Source organism: Miniopterus natalensis, chromosome 13 (assembly GCF_054644295.1).
Source record: "Miniopterus natalensis isolate mMinNat1 chromosome 13, mMinNat1.hap1, whole genome shotgun sequence".
NCBI classification, from domain to species: domain Eukaryota; kingdom Metazoa; phylum Chordata; class Mammalia; order Chiroptera; family Miniopteridae; genus Miniopterus; species Miniopterus natalensis.
Window position 1 is genome coordinate 55,578,064 of NC_142093.1, and position 20,955 is coordinate 55,599,018.

The window sequence follows — 20,955 nt, forward strand, 5'->3', positions numbered from 1 at the left end:
AAGACTGCCTAACAGATACCAGCAGTTTTCAAAGTGTGGTCCCTAAATCAGCAGCAGCAGCATCACCAAGGACTGTGCTGGGAAGGCAAATGCTGGGCCCCAGGAACTGTGGGGCCTCTACTGTGCCAAGTCCTCAGGTTCCGGGGCACTTACAATGTGAGCATCACTGATTTAGAGAGACAGAGGGATGAAACTGCCTGAACAATGAGTTCTGGTTAAAATTAGGGTTTCTAGTCCTGGCTGGTATGGCTCAGTGGTTAGAGTGTCGGCCTGCACACCAAGGGGTTGCAGTTTTGATTCCCAGTCAAGGGCATTGTACCTGGGTTGCAGGTTTGTCCCTGGCCCTGGTCTGGGTGAGTGCAGGAGGCAACCAATCAATGTGTCTCTCTCACATCGATGTTTCTTTCCCGCCCTCCCTCCCTCTTCCACTCTCTCTGAAAAAAGCAATGGAAAAAATATCCTCAGGTAAGGATTAACAAAAAAACAAAACAAACAAACAAAAATTAGTCTTTCTATAAGAAATATACAGGATGGGGGAAAAGTGGCTTTACAGTTGTTTGTATGGAAAACAATACAATACTTAATAAGTAATAATACAAGAATGAACTCCACTCACAGCTGTAAACCTACTTTTGCCCACCCTGTAATGTGGAAAATATAGCCAGGAACTGTGCCAACCTTCTATTCTGTTCCTTCCTGATCAAATACTTAAACAGATTAAAAAAGAACAAGGAATGAAACACAACTATTAGTGTGAATATTATGTGCCTTCAATTATCTTTGGCAAGACAGTGTTTCTCTATCAGGAACCACATGTTGTATGACAAAAAATACTTTCACCATGGGATGTAAAGACAAGAAAAACAGTGATGTCTTCCAGTGGACAACGGCTTCCAACCACAGGCCGATGCTATAAAGCTAGTGACCTTTACAGACCTCATCCCCGTGCCCTGCCACTTTCTGAATAACTTTTTCAAAAATGGATGATGTAGAAACTGGAAAAATAAAATACTGACACCTTACACAGCTGCCGGAATTCTAGCTCTGGTTGTTCCTAATTGTAAGCACCGCCTCCTCGCCTCAGCCGCGGAACAGGTGTGGACACATATTCCAGGATTTATGATGGGCACACAGAGGACAGGCAGGGATGTGAATTTTCCTGATTCAGTGGGTCATGGATTAGCAGGCGGAGGTGTGACTGTTAAATACGGAGAGTGAGAAACGTTATTATTTCCTCTTTAGCTGCTAAGGATGCATGACAGTTACAGATGAGAAAGGAGAGCAAGGGGGGAGATGAGAGACGATGGAAGAGAGAACAGCAGGGACTGAAATTGGGGGGAGGAAAGACCATGGCGGGGGCACCTGGCTGGGTCGCTTATCACTGACACTGACACTGCAGGTCACAGGATGTGGCAATGTTTTCATTTGTTTTTCCAAAATATGCACTTCTTCCCCCAAAGTATCTATTTCCTAGGACTGACGTGGGTGTATTTTTATCTTTCAAAACAGAAATGTATTAAATACTGTTAAATGCAAAACACCATCAGGCAAGGGTCCAGCTTATTTATACTGGAATCACTCAGGCCGCCTTGAAGATGCATCTAAGAAAGCTGCTGAGCGTATTCGGAAGCCAGGCGGCCTGCGGTAATCGCAAAGAAAGCTCCAGGCCGGGAAGGAAAGGGTACTAAAGGAAGGTGTCTGTGAGTCCTGCAGAACCCCCAAGCCAGCCAACACCTCTCCGCCCACACACTGTGAGGGGCGGTTAGTTGGCCTGGTGGTGACTGTGAAAGCCAGCCTCTCATCTTAGAAATGCAAATGAACAGGAAAAAAAAGGAGAGGAAAGGAAATGGGAGACCTGGCAAGAGGCAGAGGCAGCGGACGTCAGAAAAGGAATAGCAACGGATTTGTCCATCTGTCCATCTGGACAGCGCCGCAACAGCCGCAGATGACAGCTGGGAACAGACCTGGTTGTGAGCAAGAAACGCAGCCAACCTGGCCTACTTCTGCTGTGCAGGGAAAAGCAGCCGCATGTCCCAGAGCCCCTTGCAGCATCCCTTTGGCATAAGGTAGGCCTAGGACAGCAGGGATGCCACATGTCACATCAAGACCCATCAGGACAAGCAGTCCCGCGCGACACCAGGCCACAGGCGGTCTTCAGACCAGCGGTGCCCCTCCAGGTGCAGAGCCCGTGCAGGGTGCAGGTCCCAGGAGGTGCTTCCTGCCCCCCCCAGCCCAAGAACTGAAGGCCGGCACACTATTAGCCTGTGGCAGCTTGTTGTAAATTAGAACGCAAAAAACCTGGAAATGCCTCCAGAAGAGGTTCAACGAAAATGTAAACACTAATGTTTCAATTAGGTAGAAAGTTGGCTTGTTCTCTAGTAACGCGAGACGGTAAGACTGGAGCGCATTCCGGTTCTGAGAGCGGACCCGCGTGACACAGCGCCCCTCCCAACCCACAGGCTTTCTCTCCTTCAGTGACCAGCCTGCACGCACCGTCCCACGGAAAAGCACCAGGCCCTGTCAAAGGCAGCAGCCTGCAGGACGCTGTCCTCACCCACCCCCTTGCCCAGGAGTTTCTTTTCCCAAGTCCTCGACAGAAGCAACAAAGAATGGGACTGATGCCTCCACTGCTAGAGCCCCTCTCTATTCTAAGAAGCCCCTTCAAACTCAAATTTTCTAAATCAAGATTCCACTTTTCGACTCTGCATTACGTTCATCACCTAAGGGCCCTGGATCCATCACTGTGCTGTAAGTGGTTCTCAGCGCTTCCTCTCACTTTCTGCTCCGGAGGGTTTGAGCACGCGGCCGTATTCCACTCTACCGGGCCTAACCACGATCGAACGGAAGCCGTGCACAGAGCTCACGTCACTCAAGAACAATTTCGTGTGGTCTCGCCAGGAATGATACACTCTGGAGGCTGGATGAGAAAATCTGAGTTCGGGTTTCAGATGTAGTTACGTTCCGGCCCGGCGCGCCTGCCCCAACACATCCAAGCAAGGCGCCGCTAACCCCACGGGCGGCTGACACCGTAACGGAGTCTGACTTCCACCGCTATGGGGCTCCTCCTGCCTCAAAAAAGAACACGCCACGGCTGCCTCTTGAGGCTCTGCAGGGGAAAAACATTTCCATGGCACTGCACTCACTCGCTTATTGTGGCATCAACCTTTCCCAGGACAACTGCAGAGTGAGGACATACTTACTAGTTCTACAGCGTGCATTTAACTGAATCACAATGAACTCTATCTGTAGAACTTCTGTTTTTGTTTTTTTGGGGGGACTGGGAGTGTCTAACTATACGGATGGTCTATTTGCAAAGAGATCTACAAAACCGGTTGAGTATTTTCATAACACTCACACACACACACATGCACAGGCGCAATCCTGGCCCAGTTCCTCCACATAGGCTCAGACACATACCCAAAACCAGACCCCAGATTTGTCTACTGCTGGAAACGGACCTGCTGCAAGTCTGGTGGCCTCAGACTTCCGACTGAGTTCACACACACTCATCTCTCTCTAGAACTGCCTTTTTCTTTTCAATTCTGTCCATAAATGCTTCAACAGCCGTTCGGAGATGAACTCAGGGGTGCTGCCTGCGGCAAAGACGACCGCAGGATGAAATATATAGTTTACAAGGAAAAACCACCCAACCAGCAAAAGGCTTCGTCAGAAACCAGGTGCCGTCTGGCTGAGAGCAGCTGACGTGCCTGGGACCCAGCGTGGAAGCCAAGTAAACCAACAGGGCCCGGGGGGTCACTGACAGAAGGGGAAGCCAGGCAGAAAGCGATGCTTAGGTCTGCAGAACAGAAAAGGGGAAATCCTGGTGAAGAGGCAGAGCCACGTCATGAAGTAAAAACATTTGCTCCCCCGTATCTGCAGGAATACATCTCCTGGGGAACACGTGGCAGCCACAGACAGGTGAGTCACTGCGCTCACAGCTGACTCAGGGGCACTACAGAGCTGCGCCTCACACAGACGACACAGACCAATCCTCCTCATCCGTCTTAGTGTGAGCCCCAAGTATTCTTTGCTATTTCCAGTCTGTTCACACAATCTGTAAAGGGATGGCACACGACTGCTACACACTGTGCTACACACACACACACACACACACACACACACACACACTCACTCACTCACTCAGTTTTCTCCTGGAACACCCGGCCCCGGGCAGCCCTTGGGTCCCAGGTCACTTACCGAGGACTCGCTGTCCCTGATGAGGAAGTCACCCTCGCGGCCCCGCTCGTTGAGGGCGCACTCGGCCTGGTGGCGGGTCACATTCCCGTAGTACCACTCTCTGCCCGCGAAGCGCCCGCTGCCCGCGGGCCCTGGGTAGCTGATCTGCGGGGTGTGAGATGGGGGCAGCGCCGGCCCGTCGCTCAGGACCACCACATAGTTTTTGGGGACAAGGCCAACCTGCCCCCGGGCGTTTTTGCATTTCCACCACTCGGGGTCGTTCTCCGGCTTCTCGATCACCTCCATGGTCTCTCCCTTCTCGAAGTTGAGCTCCTCCTCGGTGACCGAGCTGAAGGGGTACAGCGTCTGGACCACGTGCAGGACCCGCGAGCCCTGGCCATTGCTCAGGGGTGCGCCCCGCCGCAGGCTCGGGAAGCTGGGGGGCTCTGCGGCCGCCTCGTCCGCCTCCTCCAGGACGTAGTTGGAGGGGAACCAGCCGATCTGCCCATTGTAGCTGCCACGCCACCAGCCGTCGCTGCATTTCTCCATGACGGTGACTCGCGACCCCTTCACCAGGGACAGCTCGTCCTCCCGCTCGGCCACATAGGCGAACTTGACGAAGGCCGGGATGTTTAGGTCGTAGATGCGGTCGGCGCCCCCATTGGCAGGGTACTCGGCGTCCGTGCTGGGGGTCGGGGACGCGTCCCTGGCACTCGTCTTCCTCTTGGTCTTGCCTAGGCCTGTGGAGACACAACAGGGCTCAGTGGGCACCGGCACCTGTGGGCACCATGGGCATCGGGGGGGAATCATGCCACCACCTTCTGCCCATAACATTCAAGGGGGGACATCTGCCCTGGTCACAAACCACAGTCACTATCGGAAAAGTCACATGTTGATGGCCGCGATGAGCAGTTGCCAAGTGACTAAAACTGATCTCCTTCCTTTACTCTTAAAGAAATGGGAGAGTGCCAGCAGCACCATGAGAGCAAACTAGTAGAAAGTTAGTTTCCTCCTGAAATGATTCGAGAAGATAAGGCGTGGGGGAAGGCAAGATGCTGTCACATTCTTGTACTGGGCAGGACACTGGACCAGATGAACTCAAAAGAGCGGCTCTAAGAAGGCTCAGATCTCAGCAAGCAGGGCTAGCGCCCACCCTGCCCTCCACTCAGGCCAGCCCGCCCTCTCCTCCACATCTGGGACGCCGTGCCCGCCCAGGGCTCCCCACAGCTGCTCCACAGCTTCCTAACCAGAGGCTCAGGCGCCACGAACCTTGAACCTCGAGAGGTGGTCCCCACGCCGAAGCTGCAGTGACCCGGCTGAGTCCAATGACTGGTAACAAAGACTTCAAGAAATAACATTTAAAACTAACTTTTAAATAGGCCTTTACAAATTTATAACAAAAGCCACTTGAAAACAATATCTCTGGAAGATCAAGTTTTAGGATATTCTCTGGCACGTAAAGGTGTCAAGGTGAGCAGAGCAGCCATTACGGCATCACACACACGTTGCTGAAGACCCTCTTCAGCCGACTTATGAATGAGTACGTGGCTTCGTCTGTTTTTTTCAGATACGAAATAATTTAATTACTTCAGCCACTGAGTTCCTGCCAGGCACCATCCTAAGATCTGGGGGAGAGCAAGATAAACGAGGCAGGCACACTCCTTGCCCATATGGAGTTTTATTTTCTCCATCAAGACCAGAACTTTCTACACAGTAACCATGCCATGAACAGTTGACCTGTTTGGATCTAATGTGATCAAACAGTCTTTGAGGCAACTCCGGGTGGGATGGGGGGTTGGTTATAGCTGAGTGACTGAGAACACAGCCCCAGGGGAGATCCCGAGTAGGCCACTTATGGGCTGGGGCTCTAATCTGTGTCTCAGCTTTCTCACCCGTGAGGTGCAGGCAATGTGGGCACTCACTGTACCAGGCTGGTGCGGTGGCAACGACAAAGGACCCGACGGGGGCTCAAACAACAGAACTATGCTCTCAGGGTTCTGAGCCTTGGAAGTAGGAGATAATGGCTGGTTCCTTCTGAGGCCTCCCTCCTTGGCTTGCAGATGGCCGCTCTATCTTCACATGGCCTTCCCTCCGTGTGTGTGTGTGTCCTAATTTCCTCTTCTTACAAGGGCACCCGTCATACTGGATTAGGGCCCACCCTAAAGACCCTATTTTAACCTAATTACCTCTTATAAAGTCCCTGCACCAAATACAGTCGCACACTGACTGACGGGGGAATTAAGATGTCAACGTTAAGAGTTTTCGGGGTCATGACAGCCCATACAGGCGCCTGAATTTAGGTTATAGGTACTGCGAGGGATGTGCCCTGGAAATGAGAAAAATTAGTACTCCCATTTACTGAGCTGGGGCTTGGAATTTTTTCTCAGAACAGTATTTTACCAGGACGGGGGAGTAGGGGGGTGGGCGGTGAGACAGTCCTTTTTGAACGCTCTTGGCCATGACCCTACCAGTGCCCGACGGCCACCACAATAGGAAGTTTGCCTGCCAGGCATTTGGCCTTTTCCCAGGGAGCAGTCATATGCAGCTGCTGGTGCAGTGACATTCAGGAGACAGGTGTCTGGGCACAGGGAGGAAGCTGACCTTACTGACACCTATGTGACCGAAACCCTCACAACAGTCCTGTGACAGGGTGGGTGTCCGCCCGTTTCTGCAGATGGGGAAACGATGCTGAAGAGATCGGGAACTGGTCCAACACACATAGCCAGTGGTGGCAGAGACCCGAGCCCACAGTAAAAACCACAGTCAGCACACAGCACGGTTAGGGCTCCACGGGAAATGCACCCGGACTCTGAGCTGAGGTGTCAAGAATCCACTCCCACAATGCCCCCAGCCCCCAAACAGGAACCCTTTCTGATTCTAGGCAACGAAAATGGCCCCATGTCTCCAGGTGCACATGGGCTGAGGTACAGGGAATTAAGATCTGGGTAAGAAATGTATCATGAGGAACCATGAAGCCATGTGACCACCGCCATGTGGTGGCTGAGATCCCAAAGGGCGTGCCCTAAATGTGAGGCAGGCAGTGTGGCCACCCACGTGGGTGACGAAGGACAGGAGTGCTGCTGCAGATCCGAGGTGGAGAGACACAGGTACGAATGAGGCCCAAGCCTCAATGAACCCAAAGACCCGGCGGTGCCCGGGCTCCATTCAATGCCTCTAATTTGAAGGCAAATCTGCCATGGTTCAGGGAGGGGGCGGTGTGGGAGCCCACTGTTCCCAATTCCCCGAGGGGACATTTTTACTACACATCTTCTGCTTCGTTTCTGCTTTGACGAAAGTCACAAAGCAGACTTTGCTTCTGCTTCGTCTCTTCTCTCAGTTGTAAGAAAAATGACTTAAGTCCAATGTGTGTTTTTGACAAGGATCAGGTGAATTTTTTCTTCTTTAAATTTTATGTCTTTTCCCAAAAGGAGAAGCGAATCCTCACACCCACTTTGCAAAGTCTCAGGCCATCTTTATCTGCAGCAAGTAACCAGGAACTAACCAAACTTGGAAGCCTAGAGGCCCTCTGACCAGCTTGTTCTCGCCCCCGCGGTACCAGGTTTTGGAAGAACACATGTCCCAGCACTTTCCCTGGGGACCTGCCCACCTTGGCCCAGCCACGACTTCCTGGCGCCTGGGCCGCGCTTGGGGAGAATTCCCAGGAGTGGGCCCGCGTGGCCTGGCTGTACCCACCCTTCAGGACCCCAGGTGGCTTCAGTCCCTGCCAGGGTGAATTCACTGAGCACAGGGGCATGTTTTAGCAAGATTTGGGACTTCAAATGATGTGCTTTTCTTTAGTTCCTGAAGTTAACACCAAAATCCAACTACACCGTAGAGCTTTTGCTGCAGCGGCTTCGGGTAAACTGTTTCATGAATGAGAATACCTAGAATGCGACCATCAGGAAACCATCCCACCGCTGGCCTGCTGCCGCAGGTGACATGAGCAACGCTTCCCTCCACAGCTGCTCGGTAACGTATGAACTGCAACCGCTTAGCATGACGAGAGAGCAGAGAAGGAATGGAAGTCACCGTTTAGAAAGAAAAAGACACTGTCTCGTGTGGCATGAACTCAGGGTCACCAGGATTTTAACTTCTGAAGGTTTCCTAGAATCTGTATCATAAAACTGTGGCATTTAAGATCCAGAAGAAATCTTGTGCTGCTCAGCTGTTTTGAGCTGTTGCTGTGGGGAGTGGCCTGGGGTCCTATGTGTGTGCTGCCCAGGAGACTGGGGGACAGAAGACCCCAAATCCCTTTGTCCCTAACACGCCCCACCCCCCAGCAGCTCCAATGTTCTCTCTGCTCTACCAGGGGTGCTGGGAGCAGGGTGCTGGGCAGAGGAGGTGGGTGAAGGTCTAGAAGTCAAGTACTCACCCCAGGTCCCCAGGCTGGTCAGCAGCCAGGCTGGACTTGAGCAAGGGCACGGGCCCCTGAGGACAGGCTGCCTGGAGTGGAACAGGTTTGTGGCCAAGGGAGGACATGAACAAGCTCTTTGAGGGAGCTACCTCCATAGCTGTCACATTAGAGACCAGACACAATTTGTGTAATGAACTTTATTTGCATATAATAATAATAACAAAATAACATGCACTGTCAGGAATGGTATTTCTTATTCTCTAAGCAGACAGCATAATTTTAAATGGCAAATAGCTGAGCTGGATTTAAAACTACAGGCACCTTGTTTTACTGTGCTTTGCTTTATTACACTTCATAGATGTTGCATTTTTTATAAACTGAAGGCAAGTCCCCCCCACCAGCTAAAAGACTATGACCACTCACTTCAGGGCAATGCTCGCTTCACTGCGTGGTCTGGAACCACACCTGCAATATCTTCGAGGTCTGCCTGTGGACTTCTCAGCTTGTGTGATAATTCTGTGGCATCAAGCTACCGAATATCTGATCCTGAGTTACATTTTTATGGACAATAATAAACAGATTTTAACTTTCTTGAATAAAATGACATACATTAAAGACTGAGTTCTAATAAAAGTCTGACTATGTAATACATATTAATGTTAGTGATTTTAAAGTCAAAATCTTTTATACACTCCTTTTAAGATCAAGGAATGGAACAACAGACGACCGTAAAATATGCTCTAACTGTCACCTTCCAGCTGGAGTTCTGCCGATTTAAGATAAAGTCAGACAAATTGAATCATTCAGAAATATGTTCAAGCCAATTCATTTAGACATCACATACTGTGCACGAGAGAGGGGCCACATACTAAACCCGACATGCTCAGGGGGCCTGGCCTCAGAGACCAAAAGTAACCACATACGATGGTCTGAACATAAAAATTCCTAAAAGCAGATCACGGTGGGTAGCCATGTCCGCTGACTGTAGCTTCCTTGACAAAGGTCAGTCTGTACCTTAACTGAGCCTATCTATTGTCTTTTTGCATCTATGATAAAAAACATGCCTCTGGAGTGTCAGGGTAACATGCTTTTCTAGACCCCTCTGGACACCCCTACCGGAGCAGGAGACCGCTGAGCCCCTCATCGCTACCTTGGTTCCCGCACCATCTCCATGTGCTGTACATGTTCACTAGCCTGCACCCACCGATGGAAAAGAACCGTGGGTCTCTGTCTTACTCTTTACCCAATCCCAGGTTTCCCTGCTTTGCTTTCTCCTGTCCCCTTAATTCACCACCAGTGGATTTCATGTAACCCTCCTTACATCTCCTTCTTTGAATCTAATGTATAAAATAAGCCGCAAAACTGTCTGTCATTCTCAGGAGCATTTCCTCAATCCGTTAAGATTTTGCTTCCCAGCAAATGCGGTCAGTTTGGCTCAAATTAACTCTTAAAAATTCTCTACCATAGACTTACGTCAGGAGTAACCAAATTTTAGGAGATCTAGGCAAAGACATTTTATTTTTGTGACTAATCAGATCTGTAACACAAACTAGATTTAACTAGAAAGCGTTCTTGTACTTAAAATGCCATTTATGCTAAGTTGAGAATAGAGGTTATTAATTTGTGGGGGTTCCTCCATTAGAGTTGGGACCTATTATTAAAGTCAACTAAAAGTTACAAAGGCTTTTGTTATTAAGTGCTAAGGAGATCTGACAAGATTTGATTAAGGTACAAAGTGACCGAAATAAATTTTCATACAAGAGTTAGGACATCATGTTTGGCTTCTAATAGCTTTTCATATTATTGTATGTGCATGTAATTTGTGTTTAGTAAAAACTAAGTATGCTGGTAAGATTCACAGAATATCCAGTTTGTTTATGATCAAAATATTTCAATATATAAAGGGAAAAAATTCAAGTTTACTAAACTTAAGATTTGTAAAGGATGGCCATTTAAGATCAATGCATTCAATCTCACTAGCAATTAGGGAAATGCACATCAAAACCACAATGAGCTACCACCTCACACTTGTTAGAGTGGCGGATATCAACAAGACAAGTAATAACAGGTGCTGGAAGGTTGTGGAGAGACGGGAACCCTCATTCACTGCTGGTGGGAATACAGACTGGTACGGCCACTATGGAAAGCAGTCTGGTGATTCCTCAAAAAATTAAGATTAGAGCTACCATATGCCCCAGCAATCCCTCTCCTGGTGTATACCTGAAAAACTTAGAAACACGTATACACAAAGACACATGCACCCTTATGTTCACTGCAGCATTATTCACAGTGGCCAAGACATGGAGACAACCAAAGTGTCCTGCGATAGAGGGCTGGATAGAGAAGATGTGGGACACGTACACAATGGAATACTACTCAGCCATAAGAAAAGACGAAACACTGCCGTTTGGGACAACATGGATGGACCTTGAAAATATGCTAAGTGAAATAAGTCAGGCAGAAAAAGCTAAGAACTATAGCATGTCACTCGTGTGTGGGATATAAAACTGAAAGTCGTGGACACAAATAGCAGTGTGGTGGTTGCCAGAGGGAAGGGGGTGGGGGGTGAAGGGGCCCTAATATATGGTGAGGGAAGATGATTTGACTTTGGGTGGCGGGCACACAGAGCAATATACAGATCCTGTAACAGAGAAATCTACACCTGAAGCCTATATGTTCATATTAACCGATGTCACCCCAATACATTTTAAAAAAGATCAATGCAGCGGTTCTCTGTGGTTGTTTTAATCTGCTCGGCAGCCTTCTCTCATTCAACAAAGCTCCTGTTCTGTGGCTCCTGCAGGGTTCCTCTCGCCCCTGCTGCAGCAGGGAGGGCCCAGACGCAGGTTTGGTCAGAGCCCCCTCAGGACTGGTGCCGCAGCGGGCCGGCGCCCTCTCTCTGCGCCCAGGCCTGTCTCGGTGCGCTCTCTCTGCGCCCAGGCCTGTCTCGGTGCGCTCTCTCTGCGCCCAGGCCTGCCTTGGTACCCTCTCTCTGCACCCAGGCTGTCTTGGTCCAGGCCTGCCTTGGTACCCTCTCTCTGCGCCCAGGCCTGTCTCGGTGCGCTCTCTCTGCGCCCAGGCCTGCCTCGGTACCCTCTCTCTGCACCCAGGCCTGTCTTGGCGCCCTCTGAACCCAGGCCTGTCTCGGTGCCCTCTCTCTGCGCCCAGGCCTGTGTCGGCGCCCTCTCTCTGCGCCCAGGCCTGTCTCGGCGCCCTCTCTCTGCGCCCAGGCCTGTCTCGGCGCCCTCTCTCTGCGCCCAGGTCTGTCTCGGTGCCCTCTCTCTGCGCCCAGGTCTGTCTCGGTGCCCTCTCTCTGCGCCCAGGCCTGTCTCGGCGCCCTCTCTCTGCGCCCAGGCCTGCCTCGGTACCCTCTCTCTGCACCCAGGCTGTCTTGGCGCCCTCTGAACCCAGGCCTGTCTCGGTGCCCTCTCTCTGCGCCCAGGCCTGTGTCGGTGCCCTCTCTCTGCGCCCAGGCCTGTGTCGGCGCCCTCTCTCTGCGCCCAGGCCTGTCTCGGTGCCCTCTCTCTGCGCCCAGGCCTGTGTCGGCGCCCTCTCTCTGCGCCCAGGCCTGTCTCGGTGCCCTCTCAGCACCCACACCTGTAGGGGTCTACGTGAAGCATGAAAGAGAGGGCAGGCATGGGCCCAGGGAAAGACAGAACCCAGATGACATGAGTTGAGCCCCTCGATCCACCTTCCTTCCCAAGGATGTAAGATAAACCCTCATTAAATTTCCTCTTCCTCCTCTTACTGTATCTACATTCCACCACTTCAATTAAGAGCTCTGGAATAAAAAACAAAAAACACTACCCTCCCCGCAAAATACGCCAAGCTTTATTCCCACTTGGAAAAGTGGCGCACACTTTACATGGTGTCCCCTCTTATCTGCAGGGGGACACGTTCCAAGACGCTCGAAACCAGGAGCACCGAACCCTATATATACTGCGTTTTTCCTATACATATGTACCTATGATAAAGTTTACTTTATACATTAGGCACAGTAAGAGATAAAAAACAGTGATAAAACAGACCGATTTTAACAATCTATTGGAACAAAAGTCTGTGAATGGCTTTGGGCTCTTATGAAGTGTCCCAGTGCTTGGGCTGACTTGAGCACAAGCACTGGGACACTGAGACTCGATCCCATGACAGAGCCTAAGTGACTGACGGGCGGGTGCGACATGGTGGACGGTCCCTATCCCGGTCGGACGGAGCAGACAGCACAAAGCTTCATCACACCACTTAAAACAATGCACAATTTAAGATTTATGTTTATTTCTAGAACTTTTCATTTAATATTTCCAGAACACAGTTGACCCCAGGTAATTGAAACTGTGGGAGGCAAAACTGTGTCGGGGCGGGGGGACGGACGGACATGACTGCATTTGGGTAAGTTGGAAAGAACACAGCAGTACAGTAAAACCTCGATGTAACAGACTAATTCTGGTGAGAGGGTGTCCGTCAAAGGCAAAAGTCCATTATATAATAAAGTAGGTTTTCCGAATGCGTATATTTAAAAAATTGACAAATTAGTTTACTTGTTCTTACTTATGTAATTAAAATTAAGTATGAATGAAAAATTCAATTTCACAGGAAAGTTTTCTATATGTATGACTGTAGTTTTAAATTTATGCTGAATAGGTCTCGTAAATGTGTGCATTTACCAGTCACCACGTGTAAACAAATGCACGTGGCTGGGGTGGGGTTTAGCACATGTGGGAACGGGAACGTTGGCTGGCAGGCCCTGAAACTGCTGCAGAAAGTCACACCACGTGACAACAGAGCCACTTACCAAGGGCGATGCGGTATGATCACGCGCTGATCATTTCTCAAACGTTGTTTATGAGCGCTGACTCTTGGATTTAAATATGTAGACTGTAGACAAGTAGTATTTATTTATGTTGGTGAAATTACTATACTGTTTTTCCCAACATATGGCCTATTTGCTAAAATTTGTTAAAAATAAGTAAATTAATAACAAAAAAATAACCTATTAATTTAATTATAAGCAAATCTTGGTTAAAAGCATTTTAAAATTAACAGGTGTTAATTTTCACATATGACATAAGGACCGGAAATTTTGTCCGTTAAATCCGAAGTATGTTAAATCGAGGTCAAAAGAATCGAGGGTTTGCTGTACTCTGTGAGCAGGGGTGGGGTGAGGTGGAGTGGGGTGGAGGCACAGACATCGGGCCTAATTGACCAATACTTCTAACCTCAATTTTCTAGAGGTGCTCAGATTTGACTTAGGATGGGCCCAAATGACTTCACCGTGGCCAGTTTCTTAGGCATGGTTGTCAGAGAAACCCTCAGGGTGGCTCAAGAGAGTGGGACAAGCTCCTCTGTATAAAATGATTTCAGACAAGGCCAGATCTGGGTCAAAATAGACTCGAGCATCAATGCCCGTGTTCAGTGGCTTCAGTCAGCATCCATCCTTCTGTCACAGGGGCTCAGGTTACTAACTGCTGGACTCGAATCGGCTCAGGAGGAGAGAGGAAGTGTGTGCAGAAGAGAAGACAGGCTACATGTGAGTGAGATGTGAAGGACGCCTCGGCCCCTGGCCATGGGGCTGGAGGGCAGGGCCGGTGGCAGCCAGGCAGGGCCCCTTGTGGCCGAGGTCCCCTCACAGAACTGCATCAGGCAAAGCAAAAGCTCGTCGGCCTAACTCTTCTGAGTGCCCCGCTGGCAGAAACACTCTATACCTGGCGCTATGAACTCACCATCAGGAACTGAAAATGTTTAAAGAAGAAATACTGACTTCCTAACCACTTCTGAGATACAGGACTAAACACAGCCGGGACAGCTTCCTGGGTCTGCCATGCCCCTCTCTGGGCACCCAGTTCTTTCACCAAAACCCCAGCCTCGTGGCTGCTGCAGCTGGGTGCCAGGGCGGTCCACCCACACTCTGAGGCCCTGGCAGGGGGAAGGAGGAGTGCAGCCCAGACGGCCAGGATGTAAAGAAACAAAGGGGCTGGACCTGAAGCTGGGCCGAAGAGCTTCTCCTCCAGCCCTTTAAATCTTTCTTTGACAAAGGAAAACCAGTGTCTTTCCCCACAGCTTCGTCAGTCAGCACGTCCCTGACCAGATCGCAGGCAACCTGGCCCATGGGAATGCACCAGGGGCTCCTGAGCAGGCCCAGCGCCAGCGAGTAGCGCACCACTGTGCCCGCCGCCCCCCCCCCCCCCCAGTACAACAAGCCCAAGCCCTGCTTGGTACTAAGATTTATAAAGGGCACTAAGATTGTGAGATGTCACTCCTCAAGAGGAGTTCAGCGCTCCCCACCAGCAGCCTCGGAGGGCCCGGGCCCCTCTGCTCAGCCCTGAGAAAGACCCTGTGAGTCCTTCTGCGGCCTCAGTGCCTGGCATTCAATACATGTTTGCTCAGGTAACAATCTCCACGTCCTGTCTCAGCACCACTATCTCCTACACACTCCTCCAGCCTTCCAGACTGACTTCTCTGGGGACACCCTCCAGTGTTGCCAGGACTGTTGACAACATTACTTAGGAGCAGACCGATATTGCACGTAGCAAACCTCCCAGGTGCAAACCAAGCCCCCCTACGACTTTCTTCCTTCCACTCTTCAACAGAACTTTGAGACCCTACTGTGTGCCAGGCACACACACACCTGTAAGGCCAGTGGCCAGGGTGGAAGGCACTGCTCTAGCGGGCGGTGTCTAAGGGGTCTGAGGTACACTAGTTTCCGATGCACCCCTCTCTGCTTACCCCCAAACTGGAATGAATGGAGGAGACTGACTTTCATGGTTCCTAGGCATGTGCACCTCAGGCGTTACCCCTTACCCTGTAACGGGGCACCTACTGGGTGCCTGACAAAATTCCAGAGCACGGGGAAGGAGGGAGGAAGGAGACTAAGTTGGAAGGAGTCGCCACCCCTGAGGCAAACACACGAGGATTGGGGAGAGGCTGCCAGTTGAAGGAGGGACAAAGGAGCTAGTCACCATCCCTATGCCCCTCTAGTAGGCAGAGACGTGCAGGAGCCAGCTCAGACGGACGGGTCAGGGACAAAGGGTCCACCCTCACACAGGTCCCTGTGTCCAGGCTCTGAATGGAGTTTCCATTCTTGCTCATCTGTGAGCAGGCAGGCAAATAGCATGACTGAATATCTAAGCCTGAACAAAACGGTTTAGAAGAGCTCTCTACCAAATGTGAAAGTCAAATGGTAACGCAGATGCCAATGAAAAGAATTTTTTTAGAGTTTTAATTAACAATACAAATTTAATACCTCTCAACATGTGTACCCGATCCATTAGCACAAGTGTTTTTTAATACGATAAAGGGTGTACGAGACGGGGGGAGGATATGACTTTCTCCAACATCTCTTAACGTGTTAACCCATTGGCAAAAGTTTAGCACGCATCTTTCCCAGACCATACATAAGTAAAACAGAATGTGATAAATAAATGAAAATGAGAAAAGGAACAGCATATTCATGCAGGTGGCAAGTGGCTGGCAAAGACAAAGGAACCAGACGGCAGCCAACTTTCTCAGACCACGTTCCAGGCCCAGCCTCTGCGCCTACGAGCTCTAGACCGTGGCCACCCCAAAACACCTCTACCCTCAGTTTCTTCACTTACAACACAAGAATGCCAGTGGCACTTTGTGGGGCTCGGTGTAGTGTCTGGTACCCAGGAAGAGCCCAAATGAGAGCTGTCACTGTGTTACTGCCATTATTACATCATCTAACTGTTTTCCTTTCCCCTTGAGGACAAAGGCAGGATCAAAGGAGACAAGAACGGGTGGTGCTTTCCCAACAGAGGTGCACACATATCTACTCTTTCCCTAAAACGTGCCTGGGGCAGGTCTCACCTCACTCCTGCTCTTTGGGCTAAGACGTGGAGGCAGAGAGGATGCTCAGTAACGCAGAACAGAGCCCCACTTCCCAGGTCAGAGCAGACAGAAAGGCTCGGAGATCACATGCCACTTCAACGGGCAAACATTGGTCACTAAGATGCAGGCCCCGGGGAGGTGGCAGGCTTGCTCCCTGCCCGTGCTCCAGGAGGGCCTGGGGTACTGGGGCTCCTGCCTACAGCTCTGGGTCCCTCATCTGTGGCTTTGTGGACAGCACCAGCTGGGACTCAGGCCTGCTCTTGCCATTGCTGTGAACAATCCTTGCAACCTGGGACAAGTCGCTCAACCTGCCTGATTTCCAGAGAAAAGCTCGGGACCAGGTTACCTCCAGGGCCCTTTCCAGCGTTCTAAACTCCGCATACAGCCCAAACTACCAACTGGGCCTCACTCTTCAACTTACCTGTATACAGGAGGCCACGCAAAACCACAGGGGGCCCACAAGGAGACCAGGTGGCCCTAGCCATCTCACAGCCATCTTGTGTCACAACGCTGCTTTGCTTAGCTCCTTTGATTAAGCACTGCAGCTCGAGTCAACTTAAACTAGTAGCACAAAGAACAGCTACAGTTTCACTAATTCATGCTCTACTTCCGAACACTCACTTGTAAAATTTCAACTTTGACAACCAACTGCTTTAGTCCTTAAAAAACCAAAAATGCATCATCAGGCGAGGCACACCCTGCAAACAGTCGCCACAGGACGGCCTGCTTCCACCAGGAAACCCAGGCAGCCATGGCCTTAAAATGCTGCGAAGAGCTGCCCTCAGGTGGCTTTCGGCTCTGAGAACCTCTGGGGACAACCTGGGCGTTCAGAGAATCGGAGTCCAGGAGCAGAGCGCGGCAGTGACGAGTTACGAGGAGAAAGCACCGGCAGCTGGAGGGGGCTGATCACGGGGACCAGCTTCTAGACAAAAGAGGACCTGAGTAAACGTAGGCTGCCTGCAGAGAAACCCCCAGCCCTCCCGGCTAAGCCCACCCGTCAGAGACGGCAGCTGCCCAGCTGCCCTCCTGCCCAGAGAGCAGCGGTGCGCACCCACCGGGCAGGGCTCGGAGAGGAGGCGACCCGGGCCCAGCACATGCCAGTCAACACGCCCTGTGCTCCCCACGCCTGTCCCCAGGGGACGGACACAAAAATGTAATAGGGAAAAGGAACATCGAGACAGATGGACAGGGTCTGAAAAACAGAGCATGCCAACTGGGGAAACGGTCAGCAACTGCGCTGGCAGGAAGGTTCTACTTGAATTCCTAGGCACTCTGAGTCCATGTTTCTCTCTTCTAAAACAAGGCTCCGCTTAAGCAACTCCGTCAGAAAAGGGTGTTGTCTACGCTCTTTAGAAAATGGAAGTGAGCACGACAATTCTAATAAGCGACCAAGGTGCCAGCTGCTGGGAAACACGTTACCGGAGGTTCCCGTCCTTCCTCAGACACGAGGGGTGCCACGTGGCCCGGGGGACAGAGCAACTTGGTTTCCCGCACCCCCGTGAACCTGCCCACAAGCTTCCCTTCACTTCAGGGGGTGCAGGCCCCTCACCGTTCCCCAGTCCCTCCTGGGTTTCTCCCAACAGTATTCTTTTTAACAATCTGTGTCTATTTTCTAATCACCCTCCTACTCACCTGCTGTTAGTTGTTCTACATTTTTGGTTCTAAATACCTGGACGCTTATGATATACAAAGACAAATCCGCATTTATTTAGGTGACTGGCACCACAATGACTGTAAAAGTTTCCACATGAGGTGGGCAATACATTGGCAGGTCGTTTCTCCCATGAACAAGCTCGCAGGACACAATTCTACACTGTGACACCTGATGTGAAACTCACGTCCACACAAGGGTGGATCGTACACAGGCATGTGAGGTAAACCTGATGTGTTAAATGCAACCCGAGGACCCGGAGTCCCTGCCTTCATGTGGAAGAGATGGTAATTTGTTGAGGCTAAAAGTTTAAAAATCAAACTGAGATCAAGTCCCGAAACTCGGATTTTAAATGTATCAAGCACAGAGCTGCAGTGTGGGCGAGAGGAGCTATGATTAGCAGCCACGCATCTTTCTTAGTTCAAAGTAAGATTGTTTTTTAATTTTTATAAGGAAATTCGGTGTTTTAATTTACAGTTATAACACCCTAGTGAGGGTCAGAAATTGTCAAGGTCCTTTTCATATATTTGTCAGGCAAAAATAAGTAAATAAACAAATAAATCAATCACACTGAGCTATCTTAACCCTCTTCTTACCAGCTGCACACAAACTGTTCCTGGGGAGCCTGGCCTTGTATTCTTTTTTGACATGAAGAACCAGTTGCTTAGAGAGCGACTCAGTTTATGAAGTTTGTTTAAACCACATGCGGGAAGATTAAGAGTAATTTTCTTTTCTTTTTTTTTTTTCTTTAAATATATCTTTATTGATTCCAGAGAGAGGAAAGGAAAGGGAGAGAGAGAGAGATAGAAACATCAATGATGAGAGATTCATTGATCGAGCCCACAAACTGGGCATGTGCCCTGACCGGGAATCAAACCCTGATCGCCTGCATCCCAGGTTGATGCTCAACCGCTGAGCCACGCCCAGCCGGGCAAGAGTAATTTTCTATTCTTGAAGGATATTCTACCCAGGAAAACAAACTCCTTCTAAGACAGACGCACCCTGAAGATTCAGCATCTCCTCTCCCATGGCCTATAAAATGCACAGAACGCGTGAGCATGTGGCGAGGCTGGCAGCGTGCGCAAAGGCTCACTCCACCTCCTCCCCAGCGGGCCCAGACCGGGCACCTGCAGGAGGAGCTGGACCTTTTCTGGACTAACCGCCCTGTGACAGCGAGAAGTCACTGGTCTATGGAATGTGATCTTGATTATATATGTGTGTATAAATACTGAGCAAAGAGACACAATGATTAGAGACACAGTGAGCATTTCTGGGTGATGAGATCATACGTGATTTTTTTTTTTTTAATTCTCCCTATTTTTTTTTACAAGTATGCCTGTCTGAAAGGAATGGCCTGTCTCAAATTGAGGCACTCGGAGATAACAATTCTGAGGAAAAGCTATGTGCAGAAACCTGTGTCCCACAAGGAAACCCTGGATGACAGAGACAGCTGTCACACTGAGCGCGTGGCAGCCACAGTGCGTGCTCCCTGCTGACAAAAGCGGCGCCCAGGTAAAAATCAATTTACGAAAAAGGAGATATGTGCCCGGGATGTTCAGCTTCTGAGTCACTTTAATTAATGGCTCCTGCTCACCTCAACAGGAAGGAACCAGGCAAAGTTATTAATAAGTGACCCCCTTGGGGCAGGGAGCAACAATGCTCACCGGAGGAACTGGTCCCCTAGCACAAGGGGCCACAGCAAGGGTGGAAACCAAAACAGCTGTGCGCGTGGAAGCCAGGCGTGTCCGAACTCACAGATGCTGATGCCAAGCAGCTATCATCCCCACCCCCAATCCAAATCCACAAGTCCCAAAGCGGCTGGCAACAACAGGCTGAAGGCAGGCAGACCTGGTGTGAATTCCAACCCCGTCGCTTATTGCATGTTCCCGGGCCTGTCACTGAACTCTGAGTCTCAATTTTTTTCACGTAAAAAATGATCAGATTCCCCTCAGGGTTACTGTGAAGATTAAGCAAAAATGTATGCAGGCACCCAACACAGTGTCTGGCAAAATCAGGCGCTCAGAGAAATCATTATTACCGGTCACTCGGGGAAAATGCATATAGAATCAGTTTGGAAGTCTTGATTTGAATTTTCTTGCTGTGTTAGCTTTTCTTTGGCTTTGGGGTGTGGGGGAACACGCTTTTCTGCAGAGAACATCGGCTAGGGTGTCTGGGCTGTCACAGGGCCTCCGTGGGCTTCCTGCCGGGCAGGGCTACGGTGACAGCTCTCCAAAGTGGACTGAAGGCCTGGGACCCCTCAAGACAAGACAAACACTGACAGCCTGGCTGAGGTACATCACAGCTGCTTCGGAAATGGAAGGTTTCACAGAAGTCCAAAACCAAAAAGTCTCTTAAAAATAGGAAGTACGTTGTAACAAAAATCTAAATTGTGTATCTCCTGAAGTTGAGATTCAGGAACATGCTCACTGAATGTCCTGCCTCACCTCCATCCAACTCAAGTGGGTCTTGTCCTCAGGGTGCAGTTTCTTGTCCTATTTCCCTAATTCTCTTAGTCATCCTGCTGGTCATTCATTCAGGCCTCAGTTGCTTAGAGCATAGTCCTAATACGCCAAGGTCATCGGTTCGATACCCAGTCAGGACACATACAAGAATCAATCAATGAAAGCACCAATAAGTGGAATAACAAATCGATTTCTCTCTCTCTCTCTCAAATCAATAAAAAAATATTTAAAAAACATAAGTTAAAAAAACAACAAAAAGCCCTTGAGTCACTCATGACTAATACTTCCAGCTATTCTATATCCAGTCAACACAGATCCTGGGTTTTTCCTTCAAAACTCCTCAGATCTGTCTCCCTCCATTCCCACTGCTGAGCTCAGGACCTATCATATCACCCTAGTTGCTCTGAGATCTTGTCCCCAGCCTCCTGCTGACCCGGGTGGCTCCCTCCAGTCCCTTCCTGACGACCAGG

The 20,955-nt window shown here is 50.1% G+C and overlaps 1 protein-coding gene across 2 annotated transcripts in view; it reads right to left on the bottom strand.

Annotated features, from left to right (window-relative positions):
* The window catches only part of NCK2 (NCK adaptor protein 2), a 155,074-nt gene that overhangs the window by 38,724 nt on the left and 95,395 nt on the right, over positions 1 to 20,955 (bottom strand). For both annotated transcript variants that reach the window (XM_087823727.1, XM_087823726.1), the window contains exon 4: positions 4,198 to 4,916. In XM_087823727.1, coding sequence (XP_087679853.1) covers positions 4,198 to 4,916 — 719 coding nt within the window. The remainder of the gene's footprint in view (positions 1 to 4,197; positions 4,917 to 20,955) is intronic.